Below are 12049 nucleotides of genomic sequence, written 5' to 3'. Positions count from 1 at the left end.
CGCCGAGCAGGATGGTGCCGGTGCGCACGTGGCAACACAGGCAGCAGCTGTTGGAGTAGAACCGCGTCCAGGGCGCGACCATCTTCATCGCTCCGGCCGCGGCGCCCACGCACGCCCAAGTTTGCGAGAGCAACACCACGCCAACCCGGGCCCCGCGCTGCTGCCGCCGGCTCCCCGGACGCCGCTCCCGAGCTCCGACGATGCGGCTCCCGCGCCGCTCGCCAACCGCAGGCTCCGCGCAGCGAAGAGAGCTCCGCACCACTGCGAGCCACACGGGCGCTCCGAGACTGACTACCACAGCGACGGCGCGGCGAGGGGCGGGGCGGGAGCGACGAGGGGCGGGGCGGAAGGGGCGGGGCGAGGACCGTGGGGCGCCGGGGGCGGGGGGCGCGGGCGGTGCGGGCCCCGCCCGGGGGGAGCGGGGGGCGGGGCGGGGGGGGGGGGGGGGCGCGCGTGGCGCGGGCGCCGGGGGCGGGGCGGGCAGGGGGATGAGCGGGCCGGGGGCGGGGCCATCATGGATATGGGCGGGGCGAGGCGGGGCGAGCGTGGCCACGTGACCCCGTTGGGGGCCGGTGAAGTCACCAGAGGCTCTACCAGCTGCAGGCTGCGGGAGCCGAGGGGGAAAGTAGATAAATACATTGTCGGCCGCCCCCAGCCAGCACTGCTGTGGAGTTCCGGGCCTTCCCCCTCTCCTCTAGCCGGGATTCCGGGTCCATTTCCAGTCTAATCTGTTGCATCCCCTCCCCCGCCCTTCTATCTTGCAGATAATCCACAGGAGCTGTGCTGTCCCTGTGATTATCTTGCAAAGTGGAGGAAGGAAGCCTGCGTGGTATGATTCCAGTCCACCGCAGTACTTTGAACCGCTGCCGAGCCCGCTGAGAGCAGTTTGTCTGTGCTTTCCAGCTCAATGACTATAGTGATAATCCCAGAAAATAGGATGTGTGTCAAGGGCATCCTCGCAGTGCTTGGGTAGCATTTTTAATCGTGACTGCAGCTCTGGGGAAACAATTATCAAACCGATTGCTGCCACGAACTATCTGTAAGACACAACACCGAACTAATAGGACCAGGGCTTGAAGAAGGGGACTTCCCGGCAGGTGGTATTTATCTCCACCGCCCCCGTCCGAGGTTGGCCTCGGACCACCGGGAAAGCCAAGAATCCCAGATAGCTTAGATTTCTAGCACGTGTGAAAGCTTGATTTCAGATGCTGAGCAAGACAAAAATTTAAATTTTTCCGGGTTATTTCAGTTTCTTTTGTGTAAGGATTAACTTCATTATCATGACAATTGAAACTGGCGTGTGTGGGAAATTTGGCTGTTATCTCTCTAATCCTGAGTTGTTGGGAGGTCAGATAAACAGCTTAGTTTCAGTTTGGCGAGGTGAACCCTTAGCGTAAGTGACTCCATTTTTCTTAAGCTTTGTTTTTCTCCATCCCCCTTTTTTATTAGTATATGTTTGTTTTGTTTTTGTTTTGTTGTTGTTGTTGTTTGGTACCGGGAATCGAACTCTGGACCTTGCGCTTGCCAGGCAGGCGCTTGTGCCACTGAGACATATCCCCGGCCCTAGTATATGTTTGTGATGCACAATAAATGTGTCTATCATGGGGAATTGGTGCAGATACACACTGCATCTTGAGCCCTTGGTATCAATTTAAATCTCTTAAGGGCAGGTTGTGTAGGAAGAAACATGGTGTTAGATGACACCAGCTCCAGGACTGGGTTCTGCTACAAGGGTTTCCAGCTGCCACCTACCCCACATAGCCTGTGAGGAGAGGCAGAGCCAGCCCCGGCATACTAAGTACAGGCCCTTGAGCAGCAATTAATAAGTAACCTTGTTCTGAGAGTTCATCCGGAAACATCAAACAGGAGAGCTTAGCTTTTGTTTCCCATAACACTGGAGATGATTTTCCCTCTGGGACCTTGCATTTAGTGTGGGCTGCAGGACCGGCTCAGTGCCTGAGCGTTCCTTTGCGTAGCACATGTGAGGTTCTAGCAGGAGTCAATCCCCAGACAGGGAAAGGAGATTGACATTTAATTATGCCACAGCCATTGCTAGCGCAGCGGGAATCTGGGATCAGAATGAGTGAGGAGCGCAGCCTTGAAAAAGGCCTTCCGGATTCGTACTCCCAGAAAGTGCCCACAGGTAACTCCCTCTTCCCCACCACAACCTCAGATTCTCTGGGCCGCTGAGTTGTTGATGCCGTGGCATTTGGTATTTCAGAAAACTCAGCCTTCAAGATCTGAAGGACTGTAGACCCACAGTACCGCCAGGATCGCAGACCTCTACGTGAGGTGAACGTGTTGTAGGCAGTCAGACAGGGCTGGGCCCTTGAGGAAGTCAGTGCAGGAGATAGGAATACATCCAGACTGCATCAATGGCCAGATGTGCACACTTCCCTAAGGGATAAAGGGAAGCTTGAGATTATTGTTATCAACCCCCCCCTTTCAGATTTCCCATTATCTCATTAGGGGTCGGCCATCCTCTTCTACCCACTATAGGAAAAATAAGACTATAAGCTGAAATCCTGGGCAACAAAGGCAAGGCAGGGGGCATCACAATGCCTGATTTAAAATTATACTACAAAGCTGCTGTGATAAAAACAGCATAGTAAGCTGGGCATGGTGGCGCACGCCTGTAATCCCAGCACTTGGAAGCCTGAGGCAGGAGGATCGTTGTGAGTTCGAGACCGGCCTGGGCTACCAAGTGAGCTCAAGGCCAGCCTGAACTGCAGAGTGAGATGCTGTCTCAAAAAAAAAAAACAGCATGGTACTGGCAAAAAACAAACAAACAAATAAACAAAAAATCAGACCAAGGATAAATAGAACAGATTAGAAGATGCAGAAATAACTCCCGGCATACTGAGCCACCTTACCTTTGACAAAGGTGCCAAACCTTTCCCTGGAAGAAAGACAACCTCCTTAATAAATGGTTGTGGAAAAACTGGCTCTGTACATGCTGAAGATTAAAACAAGACTCATATGTCTCACCACGCACTAAACTAAAATCAAAATAGATCAAAGATCTAAATATTAAAACAAAATCTGCTGGAAGATAGAATAGGTAGAACTCTAAAAACCAAAGATGAAGGCAAAGACTATTAGCAAAACCCCAGTGGCACAGGAGCTACACAGAGAATCAACAACTGGGATCATATCTCATTAAAAAGCTTTTGCACAGATGGTGCATGGTGGCGCACACCTATAATACCAGCACTTGGGAGGCTGAGGCAGGAGAATCATTGCAACTTCAAGACCAGCCTGGGCTACAAAGTGAGCTCAAGTCCAACCTGAGCTGCATAGTGAGACCCTGTCTCAAAAAGACAAAAAATAAAAAGTTCACCATCACTGGTAATTGGAGAAATGCAAATTAAAATGACTTTGAGATTCCATCTTGGGCTGGGAATAAAGCTCAGTGGCATAAATACCTGCCTGGCAAGCGCAAGGTCCTGAATTCGAGTCCTGAATTTCAGACAAAAAAAAAAACGAGATTCCATCTCACTCTAGAAAGAATGACTATTATCAAGAAATCAACCAATAACAAAAGCTGAAGGGGCTGTGGGGGAAAAGGAATCCTTCTGCACTGCTCCTGGGAGTGTATACTGGTGCAACCACTGTAGAAATCAATGTGCAGATTCCTCAAAAAACTAGGACTAGAGGTTCCATTTGACCAAGCTATTCCTCTTCTTGGTATTTTCCGAAAAGAATTAAAATCAGCATACCACAGCATATGTACACCCCCATGTTTATATTGGCAGAGTTTGTAATAACTAAATCTTGGAAACAGCCCAAAAGCCCATTAATTGGTGAACGGATAAAGAAGACATGTGTTTTTTTTTAATACAATGGAGTACTACTCTGCCATTAGGAAGGATAAACGAGACATTTCTAGCTAAGTGGATGCACCTTCAGATCGTACTCTTTTTGTTTTTTTGTTTTGTTTTGTTTTATTTTTGTTTTTATTTGTTTTTTTCTGGTACTGGGAATCGAACTCACAACCTCATGCTTGCCAGGCAGGTACTGTGCCACTGAGCTAAATCCCCAGCCCTCCAGATCATACTCTTAACTGAAATAAATTGGATACATGTATAAATACTGTATTATTTCTCTGGTTTGAGAAACTGAAGGTGTAAATAAGGACCAAAGTGTATAACAGGTATTGTGAAATAGAAAATGTTCAAATGGAAAGGGGAGCTAGGGAATAGGAAGGGGAAAGGAAGGAAAAGAAAAAAAAATGAGAAAAGGAAAAAATGGAAACAAAGCTTTTGTAAATAAGGGTTGAAAGGAGATTGGGGGAGTGGGAAAAAAAAGAATCAAGTTATATATCATGGACAGGTACAAATTCCTTTTTTTTTTTTCCAGTACTGGGAATTGAACTCACGACCTCGCACTTGCCAGGCAGGCACTGTGCCACTGAGCTAAATCCCCAGCCCCCCCCAATTCCCTATGATGAATATGATCACTATGTACATCTAAAATATATCAGTACACTTAATTAATAATAAACAAGAGGGTAGGGCATGGTGGTGCACGTCTGTAATACCAACACTTGGGAGGCTGAGGCAGAAGGATCACCATGAGTTTGAGGCAAGCCTGGGCTACAAAGTGAGCTCAAGGCCAGCCTGAACAGCATAGCAAGACCCCGTCTCAAAAAAAGACTAATGATAATAATGATAGAAAGACTGTAGGTCAGCTTGATGGTGCACGCCTATAATCCTAGCACTTAGGAGGCTGAGGCAGGAGGATCATTGTGAGTTTGAGACCAGCCTGGGCTACAAAGTAAGTTCAAGGTCAGCCTGAACTATGTAGCAAAACCCTATCTCGGAGATGGAGATTTAACTGAGCCGCACAGGGCCTGCCTGGCAAGCGGAAGGTTGTGAGTTCAATTACCAGTACCGAGAAAAAAAAAAAAAACAAAAAACCCCTATCTCAAAAACACAAAAAAGAATCGGATGTGGTGGCGCATGCCTGTGGATCGCTGCAGGGTTTCAAGCCTGGGCTACAAAGTGAGCTCAAGGGCCGCCTGAACGTCGTAGTGAGACTTTGTCTCAAAAAGACAAAAAAAAAAAGACAAGACTATATAGATTATCAACCAAGGTCAGCGATGTCTTCCATTTGCCCTTGCTACTACTGGATCGATATTAGCTAAGTGACTATGTTTGTAATCTTATTGATTGATCATAATGTTGACCCACGTCATACCTGCTGTATACTTTTACTCTATGAAACAAAGCAAGACAGTATCTCAAAAAAAAAAAAAAAAAAAACTTTCTTTGAGAAGTGGGCTCCTTGCCAACCCATGTGGGACCCCTCTGGCCTCTCAGAAGCTCTTCCTACCCCCATTCCTTTTCTCTAATAAATTTTCCCACATTCTCTGGAATTCAGGCTTTGACTTCAGAGAACATGACCTCGGTGTATCTCACATCTACTCTGGAGATTTTGTTTGTTTTTTGAGTCAGGGTCACTATGTAGCCCAGGCTGACCTTGAACTCACAGCGATCCTCCTGCCTTAGCCTCCCAAGCGCTGAGATTACAGGCATGTACCACCACGCCCAACTCTGAGGCCGAGCATTTCCCCTTTATCAACAGTTGGCAAACTGTCTAGGAAAGAAAACAGGAAACAGAACCTAGCTAGAGAAAGAAGGTATGAAGACAGAAATGGTGCATGCGCAGCTGCAGTTTAATACAAAAAGCTTAGCAGCGGAGTCTTTGAGTTGCGCTTATGGGGGAGTAGTGGGTACTGACCTCAAAACAAGCGCTGAACCCTCCTGAGGAACTTGGACACTGAGTTGCTCCTTTCATGCGACGGTGACTTTAACTCAAATACCAGCTGCAGTACACATAGGGCCCCGTACCAGCGACCTTCGCGTTTAGCAACGATTTGGACTTAGGACCCACCAACCCGTCAGCCTGTCGCTTGGACTGACAGACTTGCCTCCCCCCGCCCAACAGTTCTTAGTTCAAGGCCATCCTGGACTACACAGGAGACCTTGTCTCAACCACACACACAAAAAGATACATATAGTTTGCGTGTTTTGATGCAGAAGGGAGTGATTTGGAGCTCATCTTATGAGACCCATTGACCCCGTATAATACAAGCAAAACAGCTATGCCAAAGGGCCAAAAATATATCTCAGGGCAGTGTCTTTATCGGGCTCACTTCTGAGGACTCCGCTTCCTGCGGTTCCTCTTGTGATAATAAAACTGATTCATTCTGAAGCAGGACTTAACGGAAAACAAGCTTTCCCAGCCTTGAACAATCCCTCTGGACCGCCTGCTCCCCTGCAGCTGTAACTCCCTGTTCTGGTTCAGATAAGATTGGCGGCGCTGACTGGTAAACAAAGCTTCTGAGACTTTGTTTTCGAAGGATTCATACGGCTGTGTCTTCTTTCAAGGCTGAGTGATTAACTGTTTTGTCTTCTTTCTGTAACCTTGCTTGGGCGCGCCCACCACCCCAGTTTCTCTCTACTCAAAAGACCAACCCCTTAGCACCATGTATAAAAACTTGGGCCTGAGCGAGCCAGGTGTGGCCCTAATCAAATCCTCCTTTCTTCCCCTTTGGTCTCTCTGATCTCTCAGATTCTGCACCAATTTGGGGTTACATAAATTCTCAGATAGAAACAAACTCTTTAGAAGTGATGTTGCCAGGGACACTTTTTGATACGTGAATATTTCATATCATACGGGTGCATGTATTTCCTCAAAGGTTATGTATATGCACACTTCTGAACCACAGGAACAATGAATTATCACTCTGGTTTTTTGTCTTTTTGAGACAGGGTCTCACTGTGTAGTCCAGGCTGCCCTTGAGTTCACTTTGTAACCCGGGCTGGTCTCGAACCCCCACCTATCCTCCTGCCTCAGCCTCCTGAGTGTTGGGATTATAGGTGTGCACCACTACACCTGGTGACAAGTATACAGTTTTTATGTCTTTTTAAAAATTAATTACATTTACTGGTGCATTACACATAATGATCACATTCATCATAGGGAATTTGTACCCGTACATGATAGATCCTGATTTTTTTTCCCATTTCCCTCCCCTTCTTTCAACACCTCTTCCCCGCCTTATTTACAAAAGTTTGTTTCCATTTTCTCCTTTTCTCATTTTTTCTTTTCCTTCCTTCACCTCCCCCTTCCCTCGTTCCCTTCCCATTTTAACATTTTCTTCCTATTTCACAACATCTATTATATATTTTGGTCCTTATTTACACTTTCTGTTTCTCACACCAGAGAAACAATGCAATATTTACACACATGTGTCCAATTTATTTCAGTTAAGAGTATGGTCTGGAGGTGCATCCATTTAGCTAGAAATGTCTCAAGTTTATCCTCCTTTATGGAAGAGTAGTAAGTACTCCATTGTTTTTTAAAAAAAAAAACAAAACAAAACAAAAAACAAAAAACACATCTTCTTTATCCCATTCATCAGTGCTTTCTATCTTTCTGTCCACCAAGGTATTTTTTTTTTTTTTTTGAGACAGGGTCTCACTATGCAGTTCAGGCTGGCCTTGAGCTCACTTGGTAGCCCAGGCTGGTCTTGAACTCTGAATGATCCTCCTGCCTCAGCCTCCCAAGTGCTGGGATTATAGCCACCAAGGTATTTATTGTAGTAGCCACAGAGGTGGACAGAGCCATGGCTCCATGGATGTCAGTCTTGCTGTCAAGCGCACTTGGCATTTCCAATGATTTTGCACACTCAAGCAGGCTCGTGGTTCTGTGCTATCTTATGAGTAATATTGTGGTTTCATTGGTCCCTTGCAATGACCTGCAGAAGCTCCTTGACGAATGAGCCAAAACTGCACATTCAAAGCACAGCTTCCAACTTTCAATCAATGTAACCTTGAATCCATGGGGGCTGCTAGGATGCCAGGAAAGGGCACGTGAGGAAAATAAGAACAGGCTCCTTATTGGTTTGCTAAAGATCCTATCTAGATTGCATCTGGTTTGGAATCATGGTTATTGATGAACACTTTCTGTATCACTGCTGCATCATAAGGTATCCTGGATTTTCTGAATAATTTTCATCCTTGCCTCTTCCGACATGTGAGGGATCAATATTGCTTGAACCCAGCTGATGTGATGATTTGCAGTAGCTGCTGTATTTTATTTTAAAGGTTATTAGAGCCAGGTGTGGTGGCGCACGCCTGTAATCCCAGCACTCAGGAGGCTGAGGCAGGAGGATTGCTGTGAGTTCGAGGCCAGCCTGGGCTATGTAGTGAGTCAAAGGCCTGCCTGAACTGCATAGTGAGACCCTGTCTCAAAAAGACAAAAAATAAATAAATAAAATTTAAAAAAAATAAAGGTTATTAGAGAGCATGTGTTCTTTTTGTTTGTTTTTATTTTTGAGAAAAAGTTTCCAGGCTGGCCTGGAACTCATGGCAATCCTGCTGCCTCAGCTTCCCGAGTGCTGGGATCACAAGTGTGCACCACCATGCCCAGCTGGTTCTTTCTTTTTTTCAAATCTCTTTTCTATGACTACTTGTATTTTATTGTATCTGTTAGAAACCCAAGGGTAATTTTCGTGCCTCCTCTCTATAAGGCGAGAAGACACAGAGGTGACAAGGATCAGTGACATCCTGTTCGTGCTGTCACAGCTGATTGGGCAGATTGGACAAGTCATCCTGCCAGTCAGAGCTCAGGCTGTTTGGCATCACAGGCAATGGCAGCCGGGCAGGCAGAGCCGCCTGTGTGACAGCTGTGAGGGAAGAAGGAGCCTGCAGAGTCGGGGGCCAGGCTGTGCAGAGGAAAGGGGCGCACGGACCATCAGCCGCACAGGCGCTTCTGTGTCAGGCCTGGCTCTGCGGGACCCTGAATTCAGCGCTGGGAAGGTGGAAGACAGGTGTGCTTCTCTGAGGCTGAGGTGGTGACATCTAAGTTCAGACTTGGGAGAGACGGGCAGAGGACCTGGCCAGGCCACAAGGAAGTAGGATGTGTGCCGGGGCTGAAGGAATCGCAGTGTGGCCACCCTAGGCTGGCCAGAGGCCACACTAGGCCCCATCAACCTGCTGAGCACCCACGCCTGCTAGCAATGCAGAGCCACAGGTTCGTGAGCCCAGGCAGCACAGCTACAGCCCAGAGCTCCCACTGTCCCTCAGCCTCTTGGATAAAGAGCTTTGAGAATCTCTGCAGGGTATAGTGGCCCAAGCCTGTAGTCATAGCACTCGGGAAGCTGAGGCAGGAGGATCACTAGAGTTCAAGGCCAGCCTGGGTTACACAGTGAGATCCTGTCTCCAAAAACCAAACAAGTATTCAGAGTTCCAAAAGGGAAGCAGCAGGCATGAGCCCAAGTGTGGGCCTGAAAGGACTGGCCTGAAGCGCTGCTCGGTCCCACGCCCGTGAAGCTGGCCCTAGAGATAGGCCTTCTCTCGCTGGGAAAAATTAAAAACGAAACTAAACAACAGCAAAAGTGTTTCTTGAGGGCTGTCTCTTGTTTCTGTCAGATAACAAGGAACAGTTTCACAGAGGCTGGGGAAAGTGTCAGTTTCATAGCAGTGTGGGAAAGAAAGTTAGTAGTCTGCCCGGTGAGTCATTAAAGAGCCTGGAAATTGTCCCAGTCAGGGTCAGGACTGTGAAGGCTGGAATGTGGGGCCACTCCAGCTCTGAGCTGCTGCCGGGGCGGAAGTCCAGGAGGACCATTGCTACCTCTCAGAGGCCATGAATCATCTTTGATTAAAGCATACAGGAAGACTGGGCATGGTGGTGCATGCTTATAATCCTAGCACTCGGGAGGCTGAGGCAGGAGGATACCTGGGAGTTCAAGGTCAGCCTGCGCTACAAGGTGAGTTCAAGGCTTGCCTGAATTGCATAACGAGACCCTGCCTCAAACAAAACAAAACAAAACAGACACAAATCAGAGGGAATATAATACAGGGGATTGGTGGCTATAGTTAAATAACGCCACAAATGCCATGTTGGCTCACTCTGAGATCATTGCTGGCCTCCTTTCCTGATGGAGACCACTACAAAGCGGCTCTGAGCAGGACTTAAAATTAACCAGTTGGCTTTCTGTGCTTACCTGTGAGTCTGTCCGAGGCCTAGGCCCGTGGTCTGGAGGTGGGCGGTGGGGTCATGGCAAGCGAACCTCTAGGAATCACTGGTGCTGGCTGAGGCCTGACGTGGCCTGTGATGCCGTGACGCCGCAAAGGACCAGACAAGGCCACAGCAGAGGACAGCTGGCTGCAGCCCGATTAACTGGATAGAGACTGTGGCTGCAGGCTGCTCCCTCCTGCTGTGAGGGCCTTCCGGAGATAACGCAGCTCTCCTGAATTAACACACTTTATCACTCAAGATGTCCGTGAACTGACTCCCCAGGTCCCGCTCAGTTCCCACACTAACCTTCCTGTATCTGAAGGCCGAATAAATATGGCCGCCCAGAGAAGTTCTGTGTCTCGGCCCCCAGAGAATCTCGAACTATGGTAGAGGCCTTTGATCCTCCTGGAGCCCTAAAATCACACCACTTGTCTCTTTTCCTTACGCCTTCGCTGTCTGTCCTCGTTTGGGAGGTTGTGGGCCTGCTCAGCCCGAGAAATCTTCCCAGGCAGTGCGCTGAGTCCTGGCCGCCGCCTCTCCTATCAGGCGCTGGCAGGCCTGGGCTACCAGGCACACACCCAAGGCTGCCACCGCCCGGCCCTCTCCCCAGGATTATCCACGACACTCAGCAGAGCGCTGGGCAGCCGCAGTTCCACCTCAGCTCCCTGACCCCTGGTGGCCACCTCCTCCCCTGCGCCCCCATTCCTGTGTCGCCAGGCTGCGTGTCACCATCCCCAGTCTTTTTTTGTGTGTTTTTGAGACAGGGTCTCACTCTGTAGTTCAGGCTGGCCTTGAGCTCACTTTGTAGCCCAGGCAGGCCTGGAACTTGCAACGATCCTCCTGCCTCAGCCTCCCAAGTGCTGGGACTACAGGTGTGCCACGCCCAGCTAATCCCCAGAGCCTTGGTGGGGGCACAGTCTCATAGCTGAGGAGGCAGGCGGGGGACTAGGGAGAGGTGAGCAGAGGGCGGCCCAAGTAGCAAGGAGCTGGGCTGTAGGGGTGGGGCCGACCAGAGAGGGTGGGACAGAGGAAACCAGGTCTGCTGCCTCCGCTGGAAGGCAGGAGGAGAACCAGCTCAGGCTCTCCCCACCTCGCACCCTGCAGCCTTCCCACTGGCTGAGCTCCCCAAGCCCATCCACCGACAGGGCCTGGGAGACAGACTTCCAACTGCACAGAGGTGGGGGGATGCAAATGTTCCTGGCATCAGTGTGCAGGAGGCCAGCAGGTGCGGGCAGCCCCAGGGCCACCCACAGGGGAGTGCTAGACACACATGCTGTATGCCCACAGTGGGATGTGCTGGAGCCGGAGCAAAGGGGTGTCATGCTGATGCATGCTATGATATGGGTGAACTTTGAGAACCTCATGTTGAGTGAAAGAACCAGTTGCACACAGGCAAACGCTGTAGGATTGCTCTCATCTGTGATACTTAAGGTAGTAGTAAAAATCATGGAGATAAGGGCTGGGGATATAGCTCAGTGGCACAGCGCCTGCCTGGCAAGTGCAAGATCGTGAGTTCAATTCTCGGTACCAAAAAAAAAAAAAAAAAAAAGAAAAATCATGGAGATAGAAAGCAGAAGATGGGGCTGGGGATTTAGCTCAGTGGCAAAGAACCTGCCTGGCAAGCTCAAGGTCATGAGTTCGGTTCCCGGTACCAGAGAAAAAAACAAAACAAAACAAAACAAAAAAAAACAAAGAAAGCAGAAGAGTAGCTGGGCGTGATGGTGCAACCTGTAATCCCAGCACGCAGAGGCTGAGGCAGGAGAATCCCTGTGAGTTCAAGGCCAACCCGGGTTACACAGTGAGTTCATGGCCAGCCTGAATTGCATAGTGAGATCCTGTCCCCCCAAAAACTTAAATAAATAATTAAATTTTAGCCTGGTGTGGTGGCAGACACCTGTAATCCCAGCACTTGGGAGGCTGAGGCAGGAGGATTGTTACAAATTCGAGACCAGCCTGGGCTACAAAGTGAGTTCAAGGCCAGCCTGAACTGCATAGCGAGACCCTGTCTCAAAAAGGCAAA

General features: G+C 49.0%; 1 protein-coding gene across 1 annotated transcript in view; it reads right to left on the bottom strand.

The window, feature by feature from the left end:
- Positions 1-316, bottom strand: part of Laptm4b (lysosomal protein transmembrane 4 beta) — a gene marked incomplete in the record, with an annotated part of 51177 nt that extends 50861 nt beyond the window's left edge. Inside the window, 1 exon segment of the mRNA XM_013512773.1 lies at positions 1-316. Within this exon segment, the coding sequence (XP_013368227.1) occupies positions 1-88 (88 nt within the window).
- Positions 317-12049: the final 11733 nt, after the last annotated feature.

This window comes from Chinchilla lanigera, unplaced genomic scaffold, assembly GCF_000276665.1.
Source record: "Chinchilla lanigera isolate Chin_1 unplaced genomic scaffold, ChiLan1.0 scaffold00016, whole genome shotgun sequence".
Lineage (NCBI taxonomy): Eukaryota > Metazoa > Chordata > Mammalia > Rodentia > Chinchillidae > Chinchilla > Chinchilla lanigera.
Note: the sequence above shows the minus strand (reverse complement) of the source record. Positions and strands in the feature narration are given on the sequence as shown.